A 24814-nucleotide genomic window follows, 5' to 3' on the forward strand; every position below is an offset into this window, starting at 1 on the left:
CTTCTCTTACGTTCCGATGTCGACTCGCGCTGTGGAAGACGATGTTCGTTTCGTTATGTTGAAATGGCCTTGATTGGTGAGCTGTAGAATCAGAGTTTTGAGAACGCATATCGTTATATCTCATGTTCCTTTTCGCACCTCTTAGCTTTTTTTTTTCTTTGTCGCGACTTTTCTTGTAGATTATTTTCAGTCGGACTAACTTCGTGATCGCCGATGTTACCTTCTTCTGAAGGCAATCTATTATTGAAAAGAATATATAAAGAAGAGTTTCTTCATTAATTAGATAAGTTTTTTTTTAAAAAAATTCTTTTTATTTTTAATGAAAATTATCGGCAATTCAATTTAGGCGCCCATAAAGAATTGAATTTGTTAGGCTATTTTTTTACTTTCTTTTAATTTATTAAAAACTTTTTGGATGAAACTTCTAATAATTTAATGAGTTTTTATTACTGATTTTAAATTTATAAATCTTGTTGTTTTTATTTTTAGAAATAAAGTTAAAACAAAATTTATTTTTGTCATTTGGATTTGGACATAAGTCAATTAACTTTGTTCATACAAAAAAATTTGAAAGGTTTGCGTATTTTATTCATTTTTTTAAATAATTTAGCACTTCGTTTTATTAGAGAGTATAATAATTTTTGTTAAAAAATATTCTTTTCATATTATTTGTTAATTAGCTAAATATATTATCGAATATCACAATTTTTTTATTTTTAAGAAATTAAATCTTACTTTGTTTTTCGTTCATAATTCGGTCATTATTTAATTTAATTTAATTATCTATCTGAGATGATAAGGTCCCGCTGTGCACTGATCGTTAAGACACGGTTCCCTGCAGATCACCGAAGTCAAGCCTCACTGGCTGCGGTCAGTGTGCGGGTGAGTGACCACTTGGATCAGTCTGCGTAGGGACCAAGGGAGTGCGGTATTGGTCCTCGTTAAACTGTTCTACCGTAAAGTGCTCGACTTCGCGTGCAGGTCGTCGAGCTACCGAAGCGGGGGTGCATACCATCTGCAGAGGATAAAATTGTGATGGCATGTCTTCGGATCATCCTCAGGGATGTTTCCCAGACCGTCGCCAATAGCCCATTGTACAGCTCTAGTATGACGTAAATGAACTATAATAGAACTATAATAACTGAAATAATAATAATAAAAAATAGTGTTTTAAAAGCGTTTTCTTTTCTAAAATTTATTTAGCACTTTGTTTTAAACATAATAATAATTTTTAAAGTTTCATTTAGAAATTGAGCATACGATCGAACTTAATAATTATGTAATTATTTATGCATAATAGTACAAGAAAATATTAATTTGTAAAAAACGCTTTAAAAAAAGTTTTTAGCACTTTGTTTTACGCGTATTATGAATTTCTAAACGAACATTTCAATAAATATTTTAAGTAAGATGTAAACATTGTAGTCAATTTATTTAATATCTTTCTTAAACAAAACATATATATCTTCAAATTTATAAATTGATTTAAATCAATCTGAGTATGAAGCTTTGATAGAAATCTGACTTTCTGTGCCTTACAAGTAAATGAAATTCAAAAATACTATATCGCGATGCAAAACTGACGATGCATCACAATATATAATTTCTAGTATCGCCTAGTCCTAGACACTAATAATGATATAAATATTCTATTTTGAATACATGTAGGCTATTATTAACCCCAATAATAACATGCAACATTGATTACCCAACTCAGATTAGAGAAACAAAATAAAATGAAAGAATTTCTAGTAAGACTCTTCTAAAGTTTAAGTATTTTTCATAAAATGTGCTAAAATTAGCTCCAACTAACAGACAATTTTAATAAATAATTTGTAAATCAAAAAGCAACTTCATGTTTTATTATACTTAAGTTATTTATTAAGAGGAGAAAAATAATATTTTCAAGGAAATGGCTCTAAATTTAAAGCTGATACTGAAAAAAATGGATTTTAAAGTATTTTTGTTGACAAAAAAAATTACACAATAATTCTTTTTGAGCAGTAAGTCATTCAACAACGAATTCTATACTGTAAAATTTGAATATTGATTTTTACACATTTTTATTCAAAATGTTTAGGCGGAATTTATAATTTAACACTTGAAAATTCGATCAATAGCAGATATAAATTTTAATTAAATATTAAACAAGAGTGAAAAGAATAACAATAAACTACAGCTAAAATTCCTTTATTTACACAACTACAATCCTGTAAAGAACGTGACAGTATAGTAAAATAGATGTACCATATTTTTCAAAGCTTTTTCTTGTACTAAAAGATTCACTGAAACTAAGAACAGGAACTTCAAATCACAGTCACTTAATTTACAGACATTTATGAACATAAGATTAAATTTTTAGTAATTATTATCCATAAAATTACAATAAAGGTTGCAATGATATTTTAAATAAATTTTTTCTTCCCCAAAAAGACATAAAATTATAAGATATTTATGAAAAATAGTTTAAGACATTTAATTTTCTACTTTTAAAATTATATTTTTTCATATGAGAAGAAAATTGGATTGGATCATACACTTAAAACATAAATAAATACATATTTACACACTAACAAAATATAATTAAAAAAATACTTTTTTAATTAACCTAAAAATTTAACAATAGAGAAGATTTGCAATTTTGTACAAAAATGCTGATTATCTCAAATATCACAGTATCCTTTCAAACACTATAGCTATTCAAAGAAAAATATAACCATACAATATATTTCTTTAAGAGAAAAACAGTGCCATAATCAAAGAAATTATTAAAGATGGAAAAAATAGTTTAAATACTTAACGCACTTCAAAAATTTCTAAAATAAAGTTAAAACTTATAGATAGACAAAATTGCATTTTTTGGACTAAAAGCTTAATGAATAGAACCGTAACATATATTAAAGAATTTAAATTATGTTCCATGTTGAAATAGAAACAAACCATTATTAAATGATTATAAATATTTAAACTGTATTTTAGAAGATATGTATAATGGAAATATGCAATTATGAATCATATTTGTAATATTGTACAGATGAACATGAATGCAAAAATAACTTATTTACAAATTCAAACTTTTAGTACTCAATTGCAAGCAGATTTAAAATTTCAGAGAAAAACGTAGACAATTTAAATAGAAGTTTAATACAATATTTTACTTTTTATTTACATTTAATTACAATATTGCTTTTCTTTACACTTGGCTGAACTTCAAACCAGCTGTAATAAAATTAAAATAGTTTAATTAAATTTATAGATTTAGTGTAATAAACATTTTAAATTATACAGCTTTTAAGAAAAACAAATTGTTTTTAATGAAATTTAACTAATATTAGTTGAACCATAAAACAAGGTTAGTGAAATTGAAGCAATGGATGGTTAACCGCATAAAGCTAAGCACAGGTGGTTAAAATTCAAAATAAAATTTCCCGTTATACTTCCAATTTATTTTCACCTCTAAGATTAAAAACATGGCATCCTATATTAATGTACTCCTAATGTCGAACATATGACTTGTGCTATATATCAATGAATTTGTAAATCCATTTCACTTAATAAATAACTGAATACTCAAAATATGGCAACTTTTATCCTTTAATTATATCATGATTTAATTTCCATAAATCAATTTAAGGCTATTGATTTTATAGAGTTTATAAAATACAAAAACAGAAAGAAAACTTATGAGTAGAAAAATTACAGGTTAATGTAAATACAATTTTAAAAACAAAATGTCCCTATCAATTCTCTACATCCATTATCTCATAAACATAACATAGGGAAGGATACACCAGTAGATTAAGAGTTCCATTTCAGTTATAGAATTCGGTTATTCTTTACACTCAGTTAACCATCTGCAAAGCTTACTTTTGTAAGTAGTAGCACATTTTAAAATATACTTCGCTCAAAAAAAAGTTTTGGGTTAACTTTAGCTATTTATTTGGGCAAACTGCTAGAAAAGAAAAAATAAGAGGAGTTAACTTATCCTCCTCTAAGATAGAGTAATCTGTGTGACAGAGATAATGCCAGAGGAAAAGAATTAGAATTATTTGCCCCCTGTACAAAACAGAATAAGTATAATTGCAAAAAATACAGAGGGATAATCTTATTAAATACAATATATAAAATATTTTCAAGTTTATTAATAAAAACTTGTAGAACCATCTATGCGTGAATATCAACATGGATTTAAACAAAATATAGGAATAGTGGATCAGCTTTTTTAGTTACACAGATGATGAAAAAGTTTTATGAATATGATACTGATTCATACTTGCTTTTTATAGACTTCAAGCAAGCATTTGCCATACCTTCAAAACTTATAAAGGTGAAAGAACTGGAGATGCATTTGAGTTTAACAAAGGTATTAAGCAAGGTAATTTGCTATTAGCTGTATTGTTCAATATAGCCTTGCATTTGGTGATCACATCAATCAACCAATGAGGAAATATATTCACTAAGTCGACACAAATCTGGGCATACTGATAATATAATAATTAATGCAAAGAACAAAAAAATAGACAACTGATAAAAGAGTTTATAGAAAAAGCAAATGAAATAAGGCTTAGAGATTAATGAAACCAAAATAAAATTCCTGATTATGTCATAGTCTGGAGAAAAAATAATTGACTATTAAAAAGTAAAATGCAAATATATAAAACGTTAATAAGGTTGATTCTAACATATGGATCTGAAACCTGGGTTTTATACGATGGTAAAAATGTATTAAGAAATGTCGATTGTAGAATAATTTATGGAGAGCTTAATAATTATAACTCTTGGAGAAAAAGATCCAACCATTATAAGATTTATCCAAGCACACACAAAAAAAGAATAGAGTGGATAGGACATGCCTAAGAAAATCATGAAAGAAAAATTTGATAACAAAAAGAAAAGATCAAGACCAGAAAAAATGCAAAAAAACTAGAAAAAGAAATCTGGGGAGAGAGAGAGATGTGGAATTTTATTTTGTTGAGAAAGCTAAAGCTCACTAAGGGCTGTAGAGATTGCAGGGTGCGTAGCCAAATCTTTGAATCAAAAATAAGCACTTTTTAAAAACTTTTCAAGCACGTTACAAAAATTTTCAAGCACTCAAAAAATTCATATTCAATCAATGATATTATTGAAAAACAAAAACTTTTCATAAACAGTTTTAGCGTTAAAAAAAAATCCAAAAAGAAACGGGCGTAAATCGAAACAATCAGTACTTTCCCACATCACCGAGTGAATTCAACTTGACCCTGAACTCAGAACAAAACTACCCTTACCCCCTACGTCAAAAAAAGTGTTAGAAGTAAAATAAAATAAACAAGAACAAAAATAAAATAAATTAAAAAGAAAAACATTTCATAAGGATCTGATATTCTCTATCCGAATTGGAGCACTTGGGTTTCGGTTACAAGTGTGTGCAAGTCATAACGTGGGTACGACATGAAGTCCGCGTGAATGATTACTCCCCATTTTTCGTGAAATGCATGGGATCCACCAGATATCACTGAAGGGAAGAAAAAAAAATTATACGAAAAAAAAGCACTTTTGAAAAACGCCAGCTGAAAAAAGCACCTTTAAAAGCTTTTAAAAACGAAATCCCCAAAAAAGCACCTTTAAGTACTTTTTACAAACGCTACGCACCCTGGATTGAAAAGAAGATAGGGTGCCTTAATAAAATTTACATGCATAACTATGCATGCTTGGGATGTTCTGTTAAGTTGAGGTTGAAAAAATATATTTCTTAATTTATTAAAAATGTCAATTTATAGACAATTTCCAAAGACTAGTACCAACAGAATTTGAGTAAAAGTAGTCTAAAACTAATTATTATAAATATATATATAGAGAGAGAGAGATTAAACAAAATATTTACAAAACATTAAAACAGAAAAAATGTGGGTATCTTTTTAAGGGCAATAAGGGAAAAAGAAGCCTGATATAAACTTGCAAACTTATTGTATAGCTACTGATTATAGACAACTTAAAATTTTGATTTATCTTTAAATAAATCATTGAATTATGACAGATACAAAGATAAAAGTTTTGAGATAACTAACATATTTTTTAGGTTTTATTGAAATGCTGTAGTAATAGCAAGAAAACTTTTTTATGCCATCTTCAAACTATATATAATAATAATTGACTTTTAATAGTTTAAAATTACCTTCATCATTGCTGTAACAATTGTGACAGTGAAGCTTATTATTTCTAACTCTAACATCTGTTCCACAGGATCCATTCCCCAGTTGAGCTTGGCAAACACAGCATTGGAAACAATGGATATGATAATACAATTGAAGGGATTCTATGATCATGGCAGCCCCTCTACCTACAATATTCCAAGGATAAAATTATTTTGACTCAAAACACCCACTTATGGTATTTCATAATCACTGCCCTTTAGAAAACTTGAAATTTAAGTGAAGTTAAATAAAAATAAAAACTATCAAAATTTGAATAAATTATTAACATCTATCACAGGGAAGGTGAAATTGAAAATAAATTGATTTATTTAATTATAATGGAAGTTCAAATGCTATTTTGTAGCTTTTTCAACAAACTTTTTAGATATATATTATGGGTGATTATAATGGAACACTGTGTAGCACCAAAATTTCCTATTTTTCTCAGATTACCTTCATATTAAATTTTATAAAAATCTTTATGAAGCATAGTGCTCAACTTGAACATTAATTATTACCAAAGGCTTTTAGAATTCATCAGTTCAATGTCAATAGTACAAAAAATCACACAATTAAAAATTTTTTATTGCATTAAAATTATTAAGATTTTTATTAAACAATTAAACACACTTTTTACAAGCTTTATTTTAACTAAATGCAGCAGCTAATTTAATTTTTTGAACAGAACCTCAAAAAATTTTAGAGCCTCATAATGAATTAATGAAAACATCAGAAAAAATATGCAAAGTAACATTGTAGGGGATGAACTGTATAACATATTGAAGCAACAGGAAACTGCTTACAAATCATATTTTTCTAAAGTTCCGACTTTTGAGAAATAGAGCACCTGTACTTGGTAGAATTTCTACCAAGTTTACTGGAGACTGAGATTATTTCTATGATCATAAGACATTAAAGAAAGTTTTGAATTACTTTTAGGAAAATTCATTGTAATTCTATAGAATAAACAAATAACTGGTAAAATTTCAGAGCACTTTGACATTATAGCAAAGTTTCACTAATTTTAAAATTGACTAGAATAACTAAAATCACTTTCAAAGCTATAGGATATTTCTTTCTTTTCATCATCAAAAAAAATTTTTAAAAAATTATGACAAATGTTGTTTTATTAAGATAAGTAGCTAACAATTTCCAAATCAGAAGTTATTATGGAGAAATCATCAGAGGAAGGCTTTAGCCCACATTAGGCTGTCTGGCCAACTATGATGATGATGAGCTAACAATTTCCCTACATTATATATAAGATTTTCTCAAATGACTGACGATTGGAAAAATCGATCCAGAATCGAAAGAAAAAAGAAGCTGTGTTCTGTTTAGAGAATAGTGGAGAATTTTTTAATCCTCAAGTTTTAAAATTAGTGACAAAGTCCTTAAAAGAGGATGTCAGGTCTAAGTTAATAAAATAAGCACATGCAGTACGAGGCCCAAAATCAACAAATCCCCAGGCAATTTTTTAAATTGTAGTTCTCCAAAGTACAGCAAAAAACACTTTTGCAGTCTTTCCAATCAGCACTCCAGTTTCTATTGACAAACTTGGTAGCTTGATAAGATGATAATTTCAAAACAAAATTCAAGTTTACATTTCAATTTTTAAATCATCAATCAATCAATGATGGATGGAATCTTACCTAATTCTTCACTGCAATGAGAACACCTTTTTCGACCACTAACAGACAACATTTGCTCTGGTCTTTCTAAAGGTACCACTCTTGACGGTTTGGCAGGGGGTACATCAGTAGAATAGGCTCCAAGAGCTTTATCGGAAGTAACAGGTGGTGGATATTTCTTTACTGGCATGATAGAATGTCCATAATTCCACGTCTTCTCATGAACAGGATTATTTAACTGTACACCGGGTGGAAGAACTGGGGCCATGTGAGTGACACTGCAAACAGCATCTTCTGCAAGATGTGTTTGAGAGTTTGGGAACTGAGATGCACGCTGTCGTTCTTTCAGTTCCGTAATTCTTCGCATTTCAGCTTCCTGAATGAGCCAGTGGTTCTGATTGTATTTGTTCTCTGTTAGAGGGTCTTGTTTTTTAACAGAAGGCATCTGTAAAACGTTAGAAAATGAAGTCATTAAAAACAAAACTTTAAATAAAGCAACAATTTATAATGGAGTAACTGCTTAGTTTAATTAATACATAAATAAACACTATCAATAAAAATAAATATGATATACTACATTGCTTCATAAATTTTTCTTGATTATAAAAATTTACGTCACATAAAGCAGAATTAAAACCAAAACTCAACAAACTTAATAAATTTTTAGAATTATTAGATTCAAACTTTCAATAATACTAATAATAAACATTCTCAGTATACTTGTGTTTATATGATTCGTGATTTTAAATTATTAGTAAAATTGGCCAGATATATTAATTTCAATATGTAATATCAATTGAGATAGAGAGGCGTAAGAAAAAAAAGTACAGCAATTAAAAACACTTTATGTATTCTCCACATAAAATTACTTCATTGATATTTTTAAAACCTCATTCAAAATCTCTGGACCTATTGCAACAGTTGAATTTAGTTATAAAAAAGTTGAGCTATATAACTCATCAATGATGAATCTGGATTTTTTAATAATATCTTGTACATTATTATTAATGTTGAGGAAATGGCATGGATAAAAATTGTTTTATTTGAAAAAGTAAAAAATCTGTCAATAAGATACACCATGCAAAATCTCAAATTATGAGAGAGTCCAAGAAAAAAAAATTATTCCTAAAATTTTACTTACTAAAAGATTTCCTGTATGAAGTAAATAACGAAATAAATCGTGTTTTTCAATCAGGTAGCAATCAGTTTACAATCATGATTTATTTGTTAACAAACAGTGTATGTGCATTCAATCACTCAATTCCAATTAAAAATAAGACATACAGCATACCATTTAAATGATTTTAAAAAAATAATAATATTTTTCCTGCAACTTTGACAACTTGCATTTTTTTTTTTTTTTTTTGCATATAGTGGCATTCAGTTTGTCTAAATTCATGTGAACTATTGTTGCCCGATGAACAAAGCAGACACTCTTGTATTTATTTGCATACAGTCTGGCAAGAAAAATAATGATCGAAAGTCAAACTTAACATGTTCATATTAGAGCAATCCATGTCAATTCTATGAAAATATGATAATTAAATAATGTGATACCAGTGCTAGATGGGGATATAAATCTGAATTACTAATAAAAGTGAATAATTGTTAGAGTAGAACCCAGAACTATAAATTTCTAGTAGCCCATTTTAAAATTCTCTAAAACAAAATTGACAATTCTGATTTTGTACAAGGTGTGTAAGATTTCCTAATCATATTACAGTTTCGAAGTAAATACTTATAATTTTGAGAAAAACATTTCCAATCAAGTTAGATACAAAACATACTTTTTGATATAATAGTTTGAAATTTTTAAAAAAAAATTGGAGTTATAAGTTATTATTTTATAAAATGAATACTGAAGAGAAAAAAAGCTTTGATATACTCCTTAACAAATATAATAAAAGAGCCTTCAACTTTGTTCTAGCTAAAATAATATGAAGCTGAATTGAATAAACAAGCCTAGATTTAATAGCAATCAAAGTACGGTTATTTTTTGAAGTTTTCTTTAAAAAAAAATATTAAAATAAACTAATTATGCATCAGATTAAAGGAAGGGAAGTAAAACAAACCTTTTGTTGGCTGCGCAATTCACTTTTTATAGTTTTCTTTGGAGGAGGTATTGGCTTATTACGTTTACTGACAGTCTGCTGCACAGGCTCAGCTAAACAAAAAAACAATATGAAATAGGTATTAAATATTTTTTACGTTTAATCAAACAAACTTATGTTATTTTATTATAAGATTTTATGCAAACAAAAGCTAATGTATTTGCTAAAAAATTTTCAAGTTTTTTTTTCCCAATTAACATAATTATATTTACTCATTTTACTATCTAAATATTTACATTACTCAAATGATGCAGAAACTTTCTTTATAAAGTGCTAAAAATTTGTTTTAAGATCAAAGAAAACTTAAATATTTACTAGAAAACTTTTAACTGTTAAAAAGTTTTCTAATGCACATTTTTTAGATTTATGTAATTATATCTTTATCTTTGGAAAATCTGAAATTTTTAATTATCTTAAAATACGCCTAAATACTGACTTAGACATAAATCAACTCTTTATATAATTTTATAAGGATATAATGGTGTTAAATATTCAGACAATGAATCTGGACTCAAATCATCATCACAAAGCTTTCTAAAAAAAAAAAAAAAAGCTTTTTGGTTCAGCAATCAAAGTTTCAAAAATGTTTTAGCAGTTACATAGTAATGAATTAAAACACTTAAATATTTTTTTCAACAATTAAATGAAGAGAAGTTCTAAAAGTAGTGTAAACATGAGGAGGAAAAAAAGGTTAATAAATCTCATAAAAAATTTTTTTATTTCAAACAATTAAAAAATTTGTGAAAATTTTTTTGGAAACTTTAAAAAAAGCGAAAGAGAGAACGACATTCATTGGGGAAAAAAAATCCTAGCAACATAGTTAACAATCCACTTTCTTATAATCTCGCAAAAAAATTGAACAGAAACCAAATTAATTGTTAGAGACATCGGATTATAAAAAAAATAATTTTTTTAAAAATAAACAATAGAAATTAAAGATTTGTATGCAGGAATGGATTACCCATTAGGGCAGACTATGCCGGTCTGGGGCCCCCAATGATTAGGGGCTCTCTTAAAATGGATTTTTTGCAAATAAATTTTAAAAAATTAAGAAAAACAATAATTTTTCAAAATTTTATGATTAATTTTTAGTTCTAATTTAATAAAATAAAATAAAATTTAATTCATTATTATTTATTTTAATTTTAAATATGTTTTCTTAAATGAAAAGATATACAAAAACTTTTATATTTGAATAAATAAAAAATACACGAGAAAAAAATTTAATCTAAGGGCCCCAAAAATTTGAATGGCCTAGGGCCCCGATACGCTTAATTCGTCCCTGTTTGTACGTGTTGCTCCTGCTGCAGTTCCATATTGCTGGCTATTATTTTTTAAACAATTATTTTCCAATAAACATTTAATTAACACAATAAATGGAGGTTTTGATTTTCATAAAAGAGCAAAATTATTTATGACTAGACCAAGTGCCAATTTTATATTTTCAGACATAGTACTGAAAATGTTATGTAAAGAATTACAATAATTTGTTTTCAATCAACAGTTTTTCTCTCTCTTGGAATACATTAGCAGGACAAGTTTTACATGTCAATTTATTACTTTTAAATGACCATTGATGGAAAAAAAAAACTGGAACTTGGTTTAGGAATGGACAAAACATGTAGAATACTAATAAATAAACTCACCACATTTGCTGCCATTTTGAGTGCTTGGATAAATTCGACTAGTTATGGCAGTATTTTCTCTGGCACTGGGCTGAGCACTATTAGGGGATGTTAGTTGGGGAGTATAAGCAGGCTTTATTAATGAAGGAAGAGGACCTATTCGGGACACAGGAGCTTCATGAGCTGTAAAGGGTAAGGAAGGATAAAACAAATTTAATTATATTCTTCAATTACCTATATTAGAAACTAAATTACAATAAGTTCATTAAAACTATACACACACTTCAAAATAAAACACAAACCATGTTATTAATACAAAAACCAAACATTTGTGCCCACAAAGTTACCATTATGAAATAAATTAGTAGATATTCTTCATTATAATTTATTTAAATAAATTTAATACGATAAAAATTGGAGAATAAATTTTGAAAATTATTATTGATATCAAAATATCTGAACTTATTTCCAAAAATGTGTAAAAGATGTTTGAATTTTCCTCAATAAATTTAAACACATTGCAGACTCATAAATTAAAGGGAAGAAGTAATTGTCTTCCTAGACTTTAAGGGCACAAATGTAAAATTAAACATATTTGCTACTTTCTGACTACCAGAAACAAATTAAAAATAGATTTTAACTTTATTTGCTGGCAAAAATCAATCTAAATATATAATATTAAATCCATTAAATAATTATTCAATTCATGATGTTTAGGAAATTTCTTTTTGTGCAAAAAAAAAAAGTATAATCCACAAAAATTTGAAATACTTTTAAAAAATCAGTAATTTTTAAGGTATTTAGGCAATTAAAAATGTTCAGCATATCCATTCAGTGTGTTTAAAAATTCATTCATATTATATCTACCTTATAGATCATATATAACTTCTGCATTCAAAACAAGGTTAGTTGGAATAAAGGAAAAAATTAACAATACATTAGTTTTATTAAAAAACAAAAAATTTTAAGTTAATGAATCATCATATTAGCAATAACAATTAGTTTGAAAACAAAAACTTGCATTTGGAACTAGGAGGACAAAAAAAAATCTTTAACAAAAAACTTCTACAACTATTACTTAATAGATTAATGTCATTATCAAATATTCATTATCTGACTTTCATTGCCAAGTACATAACACATGATACTATTTTCTCTTATGTATTATTAATTATGTAAGGATTTTTAATAATCAAGTGTGTTAAACCTCTAAAAATAGTTTTACATGGTTGGTACTACACAACATTCCATTTCAAAAGAAAACAAAAATGAGTTTATCATGGAAAAATTCCACAATACATATTTTTCAATGCAATTATTAAAATCATAACTTATTCATCAAGCAGTTCAAACTAAAAATACTGTAAAAAAATGTACTAAAAAAAGGGAGATTATATCAATGCAAACACCTAAAAAAAGGACCGTTCCAGCAGCCAATAAAAACATATCATGCACGTACAAAGCAAACATGAAATATCAGAATCTATTATCATGAGTTAAAAAGGTAAAATAGAGATATAGGAATGGTTGCTAGTGCTACAGCAACAGCACAAAACCCCCTGATTCGTATACCATTGATATTCTGATGAGTTTTCAGAAGTTCTTCCTCTTCTTTTAATTTTCTTCTGTGCTCTTCTCGCTCACGAACTAAAGCTTCTTGCTCTTGTCGTAACCTTTCTCTTTCTTTGCGTATAGCCTCCTATTAAAACACAAAAATTACATTACTATTTCACAACAGTTCTATTATGAATTGCTTTTTACTAAAATGAAGAAGAAAAAAAATAGTAACTGTGATTTTAAATAGACTATTTGTAACTTAAACTATACTGTATATATAATATTTGAATTTTAAAATGCAAATGAGATAAGCTCATAAATGACTAAAACTTAATAACCGATCAAGTATTTAGCATTTGAATAAGTTTGTATAAAACTATCTCCTTAATACACAATTTTCTTATTGAAAAACAAGGAGGAAAACTGTTTTTTCTTTTTTTTTGGGGGGGGGGGGAAGCAGCAGGAAAAGGAAATCTTTGGGCATTAAAAATTCTCAAGTCTGTTAAATGGATAGTGTTTTCAAAATTAAGTAGCATTGCTTTTATGCACCTATTGTATTTGATCTACATTGACATCATTTAGCTTGATGTGTTTACTGTTTCTAACATTGGCTAATTGTGTGCATAATATTTTATATTTTAATTCTATTTGATCACCTCATTTATCTTGATGATAATTCGATCTACCTAATTTATTTTTAGCTTCTACTGAGTTGAAAAGGTTATAGAAATATTAAAGTATATTTCACAAAATCGCAAGCCAACAATTTCTAGTGAATATACTTTATTTCAAAATATAATTTTAAGATAATTAACCTACAATAGAAAAGTTTCCACATTTCCAATTACTTTAGAAGTAAAAAAATCAAAATGTGCTAAATCAAGACCTAAATAAGCATTTTATTTTGTAAATAAGGTACCCGTGTTACTTTTTTTAATATACTGTATGTATAAACAACTAAAAAAATATTTTAACTTCAAATTCGCCAGAAGTATTCCCTAACATTAGAACTTTGTCACATATTAAAGATCAAAACTTCTAAATAACGTTTTTTTTTGTTTTTTTGATTAATAATATCACCTTGCAAAATATGATTTAAGACAGCCATGAACTATCCAAACAGAAGTAGAGTTAACTTCTAAAATTTTAAGCGTTATCTGTTTTATATTACAAGATGTGGTATTTTATGAATGCTGTTTTTGTAGTGAAGGTGAAAGCTTAAGGTTTATTTGCATTCAAAACACTATCCACAGAAGCATACAATATACATTTTAAACTCTAAATAAGCTGCAAAAAACAAATATATTAGGACAAAATAAAAATACTGATTACAGCGTGCCCAATAAAATGTTAATAAAATATAAATTACCTAAAAAATTGATTGCATTCAGATAGTTCAGAAATATTTTATGCAACATTCTTATCCAACTCACTGATTAGATTCTTAATTAAAATTAAATTTTAAATGCCACTAAATTTTGAAGTTTTTTTTAAGAGCCTATAGAATAAACAACTTTTTTAATGGAATGATACTGTATGCAAAAGCCTTAAAAGCATGGGAATACTATCTTCCTATTTTGCTCGCTTAAATGTTTTATGGAGAAAGTAAATCAGATAGTTTACTTATAAATAATGAAATGAAACAAAAAGTCCATAATATTTTTAAAGCTCCTATGTACAACATAAATTTAATAATTAGTTATTTAAATCAGAATTGTCCAATGCAAAATGATGCTAAAAATTTATAACTAAATTTACAAGTGAAATTTATTATAGGTGTAAATTTTAAAAACATTAAAAAGTATTAAAAATATTAAGTTTAAAAATTATAAAGTTTTAACATTCTAAATTATAAACTACAACCACCATTTTTTTCCTCCAGATTACACCCAATGTATACATATTATAACTGATGTGTATATATGTTATAGCTATTTGAAGGTATAAGTCACGGTAATTAAGAATATTTTTCTTTTTTCCGGGTAAGAAATTATTAAAGTGAAATTTTATTGAATCAGAATGTGGAAATATGGTAAATACAAGATAAATAAAGTTATCCTAATTAATTTCTCATTACTGTTTCTCTTTTGTGTCCATCTTCTTCATTTCAGCAATTTACATCAAAAAGAAAATTTATAAATAGTACATGACTTACATGTCACACCAATAATCTCCTGATGTGTGAATAATAACTATCGATTCACAAATGAGCTATAGGTGTAATTATCAGATTTTACAATTCTTTTTTTTTTCTTAAATCACATTTTGTGTACTGATATAGTAAAATTTCTAATTTATTATAATTTCGATTGCTTATAATATTTATTTCTAGTATTTAATTCATTAATATAACTCTTCTTAAGAATTGAAATTTTCATTCAATAATATTTTATTTAACTTATCGGTAACATTATCTTTATAAAGTAATGTTAATATATAAGTCGACAAATTATTCTGGAATTGTATATATATATATTGTAATATTGTATGAATGGCAGCAAACCTTACATACTGTTTAGATAAATCAAATATTATTTACATTTCAAAAATGCTTAATAAGAAGTATTTTTTACTTATTAAAAAGTTGGATCATCTTTGATTTAAAAAAAAGAAAAAGAAATGTTGATTCTTGAACAAAATGTTCTGCATTTTTTACACAAAATAATAGCACAAAAATTAAGCTTCATTTAAGTATATCTTTAAATAACAAGTTCTCATGCTTTGTGTTAAGTTTAAATATTTCCATCAAGAATGATTTGACATATTCATTTAACTAGATATAAAAAATCAATAATTCAAATGGGAGACATATCTTAGCACTTTAATGATAGGCTATGCAAAATATGTTTTGTCATTTTTTAAATGATTAATAGCTTTTCCTATCAACATTCTAATCATTTTGAAAATATTTTCTACTTATTAAAGTTGAATTTTGATGTTTATTTAAAGAAATACATATCTTTCATAAAAAAAGAATGCCACAGTATAAAATTGACTAACTACTGATAGGAGAAAAAAAAACTAATTTATTCTACAAAACAGCATGCAAATGCTATGGCAATAAATGAGGTAAGTATTTAGAATTTGAGCACTATCACAGTAAAAAAAAAAAAAATACTCTTAAAATTCATCGCTAAGGGAAAGAAAAAAAAACTGGATAACTAATAATTCTTACCATCTATTCATGCATTTTCTCATAGCATTATGTTATTTAGCAATACCTACCTACAGCAAAAGCTTTAGAAAGAGATAAAAGAAGTAAAATGGCGAAAAGATGGAAAAAAAAGCTTTTTTTTTCTGTGCATTTTCAAAAGTACAGAACCCAAAAAGAGAGTAAGCATAGATTAGAAAAATAGATCATGCATTTGCAAGAAAAAGAACATCACCTTCTTTTTTAAAGGCTTTGGAGGAACAATCGGCCTATTAACAGTAACAGGTTCTTCCAAAGAGGTACTCTTGGTTTGATCATTAGGTGCTGAAACTGTTTTAATAGTTTCACCATCACCACCAACGTTTAACTTTGTTTCAGAAGGAGAGGAAGCAATGCTTGTAGCATTAGAAATAATTGCAGTATCAAAAAGCAAAGGTGCAGAGAATTCAGCAGAAGTAGACTTATTAGCCTGCAGAGAAAAATATATTATTTATGTAATGAAAAGCATATAAATAAAGAGCCGTTTAAATACTATCCAAGCATACAGAGTGATTTTGAATTTACTTATTCTGATTGACAGAGGGGAAATCATCAAAAATATGCTTACACAATATTTGAACAGCACTTAATGAAATAACATTGTTCATGAAATACTATAAAAAAGTTAAAAAAATATAGCTTGTTTAGTTAAAAAAAAAAAACTAAAACTATTTAATAAAAAATTACTTCAGGAAATATGAAGGTTTAAGAGAAATATCTATGGTTCATAAGAGGGTGAAATAAAATATGGCCTATTTACTACTAAGTTAAACAAATAGTTCAACAAATAGTTATAAATCTTTTTATTTATTTTGCATAAATTAAGTTTAATTATCGTTAGGTATTCTTCTACTAATTTTAATAAAGTATACTCAGGCATTTTTTTTTAAATTAAGAAAAAAATAAAATAACTGACACATTTTACTTATCAGCTATCAGGGATATCATAAATTCCTCTCTTTTCATTAATTATTAAATTTATATGAATAAAATGTAACATTATCAGGATTTAAAGAAGCGTAAAACAATATAATTATCTCTCTTTTCCATAGAAAAGAGTTCTTTCTTTCAAAAGCATTATAAGTTATTTTTAGAAATGTATAAATTTGGTTTATTCTTAAATGATAATTGATTTGATAAAATTTATCCAATTTATGATTTATAATATAATTTATTTGATAATATTTACAGATTCCTTATAGAACTACTATTCCCATACTTCAAAAACAATATTTTTGGTAATGTATTAATGCTTATAAAAAATATGTTTCTTTTTAAATGATTACTATTCTGGTGATTCCTATTTGTGTTTTAGACAAATGAATTTAAAACAAATTGATTTCTAAATAAAGTCACAAACTAAATTGCTTCAAAGCTATATCGTAATGAAAGCTAATTATTTGGTACTAATGATATTTTTCTTTTGTTTAATACTCCTGTATATTAAATTTTTTACTATTTTACAGTACAACTTAAATGAAATACAGATATTAAATGCAGATAGACTACAGCAAAACAAATAACTTACTTTATTAAAAAGGAGTTTCGTTTAGATAATTTTTAAAAAATCTTTAAATTAATTAAAAATAGTTGATACTGAAGATTTAATTACAGGGACATTTGATGTTCATTTACAGTAAACGCAAGGGTTCCTTCACTTTACAAGTTAAAACATAAATAACCCTATGTATAATTGCTCCATTTTTCATAAGCTTCAAATTTTAATTAGTATTTCAATCTTACTTTCAAATTCAATTAGTATCTTAATAAATTTGATTTGATTCTGGATTTAAAATAAATCTGTAAAGCTGAGGGTCCCATAAAGTTAATTTTAATTGGAACTTCTTCTAGAGAAGTATAATTTATAAAGAAAACATATGTATTTGAGGAATAATGAAAAACTTAAAAATGTAATTCGATTTACAAATTAAATACAAGACTGTAAAGAGAATTAAATGACAATTTATGGATCAAAACCATTTTCTTAAGAAAAACTCAACCTGATATAAAAGTATTAAGATAACTCACTTCCTGTTTCCGAATCATTTCTTCTCTGTCTTTCAGCTGTTTTTCTTCAATTAACCTCAATCTTTGTTCTTCTGACAATATTCGCTCTTTTTCCATTCTTTTCCTCTCCTCCTTTAAAATTTCTATGCGATCTTCTTCTTCTTTCATAATGTCACACACCTCTGTACAATCAGATTTTATGTCATTCAATTCTGAAAAAGGAAACAGTTTGATACATGTAAACACTAAACAATATATATAAGCAGTTCTAAGAAAGAAATTGAATTATAAATTACAAAAATCCCATCTTTCATTCAATAATTTTAAGTTGATAATAAATATTTAAAAAAAAGTAGAATATCATTTTATTAGAATTGCAATTAACTGGGTTGATCACTGTTTTTTGATTACTAGACACAAATGCTATCAATTTCTATGAAAAAGATAGTAAATGACATAGAAAACCAAAATAACATTAAAAGAATGAAATAAAGTCTGATCATCTTGCAGAAATTTTAATGAATTAAAGTAATAGTAAAGGCATATTAATCAAATTCATTTAAATTGCATAACTTCCTTGCGTTACATAATTGAGGTTCTTAACTTACGAAGGATATCCTCATTAATATTAAAAATAATAATACAGCGAAATCTCTAGGAGAGACAACCTCTACGTAACAACCTCCTCTATTTATGACCATTTTTGGAAGGTACAGAGTTTTGTCCATAGACTTTGTGTTGAAGGAAACCTTTAGGAAAGACCATTAAAATCTCTCCCAGCGACTGGACAATGCTTCACATCAAATGGAGAAAAGGTCCATTAAGAAAACACACTAATTTTTAAAACAAAACAAATAAATTGATTAAAATGTATTCAAAATATCTGTGCGAAACTCTGATTCAGAGCGTTCTTTATGACAACTTCTGAAAGAGATCTACAACCTCATGTTGCAGTCAGAGTGCACTAAGAACAATGCTATCAATGATTCAATTTTAGAGTTGAAAGTTAAATTAGGGAAAAAAAACTATTTCAGAAGAAAACTAAGCATCTCAAAAAAATTATAATTTTTATAATATAAAATTAAACGTGAACTTAAACCAAAAGCGTAATTGTTTAGTTATTCAAAATAGTTCCATCTTATATAATTGGTTAATTTGTTTTTACACATAATTATATCAGTACGGATCATTTTCATTAATTCTAAATTATTCATCGATCCGGTTTTCACGACGCTAACATACGACATTTCCGCACCAAGAAAATGACCTTGACTAAAATTAAAGTCGTTTGAGAAAAATTATGTACCTTCGATAACAATATTTAAGTCAATGGAGGTAACCCCTAATAACGACCAACCTCCATTAACAACTATTTAACTGTGAAACGAAACAGAGAGTTGTCACTACTAAGAGGTTTCACTGTATGTAACAAAAGAAAATTCAAACAAAATTTAAAAGTATATGCGAACTAACCATCACAATTTATAATCAGCTGCTTCTGCCTTTCTTCAGATTCTAAAGAATCAATAATTTCTTGCTCTCTTTTACGAATTTCATTTTCTTCTAATATTAATCTTTCTGTTGTAGCGCTTTCGAGTCTCCTCCTACTTTCTCGATCCAATTCCATTTCAGCTTTCAGAATTTGTTCCAAACCAGGAGGAGGAGGAATTGAAAATTCATCTTTAAAAAAAAAATATTTATTTATTAAAATAAGAAATACCAATTTAAACTCTTTATCATATTTGAAATATGTAATATTATCTAGAAAGGTATAAAATTCATACCACAAACAGAATTTCCATCATTTTCAATACCTAAGAAATTTGAACGCCGCTTGCACAGTTCCTTCTTAATGCGTTTAGTAGAGTTTACTCTTTTTAACGATGTAGACTGGAAAATAAAATATCAATTACTTAATTACAACATGAATTTGAATTTTTGCTCTTAAAATGAGTTTAAATACAGAAAGGAACAGATTAAATAAATTTTAAATAGACTAAATAAATAACTGAAATTAAGAACAAGATAATAAAGCTGTTTAAGGTTAGAAAAAGATATGAGTAAATAGCACAGAATGCAGTTTATATAACAATTTATAAACATAACTTTTTTTAAACAAAAAAAGTATAGCATGACTAATATACTGAACAGGGTTGGCAGGTTTTTGACATGTGACAGTTTTTGACAGTTTAAACCATGGTTTAAACCGTCACGTCAAAAACCTCACTGTCAAAAATTTCGAAAATGTCAAAAACCTATATTCATATGTGGAATTTAATTAATACATAAAATTTATATATTTTTTATAAAGGATAGTGTTTCTAAATATGTTCTAGAAAAAATAAATTTAAAATTTTGAAGAAACACTTATATTTTGAATAGTAACCAAAATCTTGTACTTTTGAAAGCTCACATCTTTTGTAATATTATGTATTCATTTTCATGTGTTATTGAAAATCTGCAGTGATATTATTAAGAAATTTATTTATAACCAAATTTAGTGTATAGTATAGATTATACTAAAAATTAGACATTTTTAAAGATAAACATTAGCAGTTTTGTACATTAGACATTTTTTAAAGAAAAATCTTTTTAATATTCTTTTAAATCTTCTTAATAATCTTTTTAACATAAGACAATACAAATTTAAGTGCTTTCTGTTAAATACACAGAGTAATTAGTGTCGGTTTACAGTATATTCAGCCTATTCATTTACTATGCTGAAAATTTAGTTTATCCAAATACTTGTGAATTTCATTTTGCTGAATACTATATACAAAGTTTTGTTGAATATCTAAATATTCAGCTGTTGAATAATTACTTCTTGCTTTCAAGATATGCATTATTTGTATTCTTAATACAAGTGGGGGAAAAAAATTAAGAGGTAAAAATTGTTTTAAAATGATAGGTAAGTGTAATAATTATAAATAAATATAATAAACAATATGAATTATATTAATCATTATTCACAAATATAACTACTTTTAAATTCAAATTAACATACTGGATAATAAAGATATTCGGTATAACATTAAATTTTTTTTTCATACACTTGTATCAAGTTTGTATTTATACAACATAACTTGTAAGTTCCTTATAAATATTAGTTATATGTTCCTTATATGTCAAAAATGTATAGTAATAAACTTTTATTTTTCTTAAGTATAAAAAAAAAAAACTTTTTTTTTCAAAATATAAATATTTAAAAAAATTTTGTGCAAAATTTTTCTGCACATGCATTTGAGTATAAATTTCTGAGATTTTAAATCTGTTATTTTACCTTAATTTTAATTAAAAAATATTTTAAAACCTGCTGATTACCTATAGTATAATTAAATTTTAATATAATGCATGGCAACTGTTGGTAGTTTTGAAGTTTATATATTTTTTTGGCAAACTTTAGTTTTTGACATTTTTGACGGTTTAAACCAGTATTATACCCTTGTCATGTCAAAAACCACTTTTTGACGTCAAAAACCCAACCCTGATACTGAAGAACTGTGTAAATATCATATAAGTCCTTCTAAACGTTATTGTGAAAGTTTCTGGCATAAAAGTCTTGAAAACCAAACAATTATTAAAATTTAAAGAAAAAACACTTTCATGAAAGTTGAAAATTAAGTTTAGAAAAATCCAACATAGGGACTTTATGATCAAGAAAAGATCATTCATAACAGTTTTAAATAGCATAGAAATTGCTGTAGTCTTACTAACCATAATAATACTTATTCATTATGATAAAATAGAATAATTTTGTTTTTAAATTTAGATTTACAGAGGAACTAAACACATTTATATTACTGTCCATTAATATTTAAGAACATTTCTGACCAGTGTGATCAACTAATCAGAGAAGAAACCTTGAGCGTCAACAAACCTTTGGAATTTCATTTTCAGAAGAGGGTGGGGGTGGTGGCTTTTCTTTGGGTGGCTCAGCAGAACGAGATCTGAAGACTAAAGCATGTTCTTGAAATTCATTACCGTTTTCTGATGTCATCTACCAAGAAAATTCCACAAAATTTTACTTATTTTTTCACTGTAAATAAGGCAAAGAGTTAACCGATTGAAAAAGCAACTTACCTTCATTGACAATTCTTTAGCTTTTTCTTCTTCTTCAAGCTGCTGTAAAATTAATCTTTCCATTTCTTCAGCTACTTGTTCTACAGGAGGAACATCTTTAAGAACATTTTGATTTTTGGTTTGAAAGTCCAATTTTGTTGGATCAGAAAGACTGGAATTACTTCCCTTAACATTGTGAGTTTGAAAAACTATATTTAAGTCATCCTCTTTATTGGTTACACCCGCTTTTCCATTTTCTTTAATTGCATTTGTAGAGGTTTTTTTCTGAAATGAAAAATACTTTTAATAGATTAAAAAAAAAAAAAAATCCAGCTTTCTAGAAACTATTACAACAAATATATAGAATTTAAAAATATCTGGAAGCACATCAAAATAGCATGAAAATGTTTTTAAAAGAAAGCACAGCAAAACTAATAAATACCCACAGCAAAAAAAGAAAAATACATGCAACGAACTATTATTTTCTTTAAATTATCATGCAATAATCAAACGTTGCATAGAGCCTTAAATTATCACCTTCTTTGCATTTTTATTTTTGGGTTTCTTTATTTTAACTACTACATTTGTATTTTCCTCTTCAGTATCTAATACAGTTCTAACAGAAGTTTCACTAAGAGATTCACTTGCGATTGAAATTTCTGATTCAGGAACACAGCTCAATGATGGAAACGGTGGATTTAAAGTTGAATTTTTACTTTCTAACAAATCTGTTGCTTCGTCATTCACTTCATCGATAGTCTGTACCATAGTTGCAACTTTGATTGCAAATAAGTCAGTTTGAGTAATTGGTGATTGAGAAGAAATATTTTTATCTGCCTGTTGTGAAAAATAAGCAAATGCTAAACTAAATATGGAACATGTAGAAGAAAAAATAAATAAATAAAAATGTTAAATCATATTACAGACAAGACTGATTTAAATCATTTTCAAAGACCATGAAATAATCATAAAATATTTTCATTCATAAGCACAGCTTGTATCATAAATAGCCAACTAAGTGTTGAAGTAAAAGGTTAGTCTGGAACTCAAATCTTAAAAAAGTTAAGTCTTTACAGCATTGTTTAATACTTCATGTGAATTATTAAAATGTCTAATGAAATAATTTGAATATGATTTATACCACTAAACTTTATAAAAACACAAAGAAGCAAACAAACAAAATAAATAACTTAAAAGTTATAATTTCACTTAAAGGCACCACTATTTACAATCCAGTTAAATATTTAAAATAACAATCTGAAAAAATAATATTAATTCAAAAGCATATACTGTTTACAAACAGTGCACAATTTTAGTACTTAGGGTATTGATTTGACTTTTTCAACTTTCTAAGTTAGAAAGGATCAAAAATGATAAAAAGAATAAATAAATAAAATAAATAAATGGGGAAAACAACCTTAATGCAAATTTAAATTTTATTCAATTTTAGAATAAAATAACTTCATGAATATTATAATTTCTTGAAAATTTTTTTGATAAGCATAGTTCTGTAACAATGATAATAACAATGTGTAATAAAAAAATTTTAAAATAAATATGCAAATGTGGAAAAGTTTATTTAGCAGTTCTAATCAAATGAATTGAAAGTATGAAACACAAATGAGTTAACATTTTTGCCTAATTCTATTTAGAATACACTAGGTTGAAAACTAATTGCACTAAGCTTCAAATTATTTTAATAATTCAAAAACAAATTAAACTCACAAATAAAGTAAGTTTTCTTGAATAACTATCACTACCTTGCTTTGAGCATATATATATTCGTATCTCTCTTAGAATATTTTTCAAAAAAAACAAAAAACAAAAAAAAACAAAAAAATTCAGATATAAAACAAAGTAATAACAATAAAGCTCAGTATAAATTTAAGAATGTGATAGTAATAATATAATAATTTTGAATAATAATTCAAAAATGTAACAGCAAAATTGAATAGCTACAACTTTTTAATTAAAAACCAAATTCAAAAAACGTAAATAGTGCAATAATTTTCAAGGAATTAAAGGAATTCTAATCTGAAACAGAAAAGCTATTGAAAAAAATTAATCTAATTACCAATTTTAAGGAATTTGGAAAAGCAATCTTTTCATTGTTGTTAAGCTCAACAAAATCATCGACAAAAACTTCATTTTCGGACTCAATACTCCTTTCGTGTTTTCCATTGAAGCTTTCTATTTGATCACTGGAAGAAGATGACTGGCTAGCTGTACTAGAAAATACATCATTCATCTTGTTCAAGGAAGCATTAACTGGAGATTTATTTCCATTGCAAATACTAGAATCTGGAGACTCAAAATGGGAAACATCAAGACCTGAATAACAAATATAAGTATTCTTTAAGGCAACAAAGCTATAATAAAATTTGGGATTTTTTTGGCTAGTTAGTAAATTAAATTTAATTTTATTTATTATTATTAATTTTTGAACACAAAATAAGATGGCTGA

The 24814-nt window shown here is 26.4% G+C and overlaps 1 protein-coding gene across 22 annotated transcripts in view; it reads right to left on the minus strand.

Annotated features, from left to right (window-relative positions):
- Nucleotides 1-2174: 2174 nt before the first annotated feature.
- The window catches only part of LOC107439920 (uncharacterized), a 129694-nt gene continuing 107054 nt past the window's right edge, over nt 2175-24814 (minus strand). For 7 of the 22 annotated variants that reach the window (XM_087158844.1, XM_087158864.1, XM_087158876.1 and 4 more), the window contains 14 exons: nt 24425-24681; nt 22888-23187; nt 22372-22635; nt 22169-22288; nt 20076-20181; nt 19765-19971; nt 18313-18503; nt 16481-16714; nt 13110-13236; nt 11559-11720; nt 9874-9965; nt 7823-8246; nt 6155-6319; nt 2175-3219 (listed from right to left, as the gene is read on the minus strand). In XM_087158844.1, coding sequence (XP_087014970.1) covers nt 3194-3219; nt 6155-6319; nt 7823-8246; nt 9874-9965; nt 11559-11720; nt 13110-13236; nt 16481-16714; nt 18313-18503; nt 19765-19971; nt 20076-20181; nt 22169-22288; nt 22372-22635; nt 22888-23187; nt 24425-24681 — 2675 coding nt within the window. In that variant the 3' untranslated portion in view covers nt 2175-3193. The remainder of the gene's footprint in view (nt 3220-6154; nt 6320-7822; nt 8247-9873; nt 9966-11558; nt 11721-13109; nt 13237-16480; nt 16715-18312; nt 18504-19764; nt 19972-20075; nt 20182-22168; nt 22289-22371; nt 22636-22887; nt 23188-24424; nt 24682-24814) is intronic. The other 15 variants (XM_087158898.1, XM_087158893.1, XM_087158902.1 and 12 more) reach the window with 4 other exon arrangements.

This window comes from Parasteatoda tepidariorum, chromosome 1, assembly GCF_982258835.1.
Source record: "Parasteatoda tepidariorum strain Cologne lab strain chromosome 1, Ptep-v5.0, whole genome shotgun sequence".
Classification (NCBI taxonomy): Eukaryota; Metazoa; Arthropoda; class Arachnida; order Araneae; family Theridiidae; genus Parasteatoda; species Parasteatoda tepidariorum.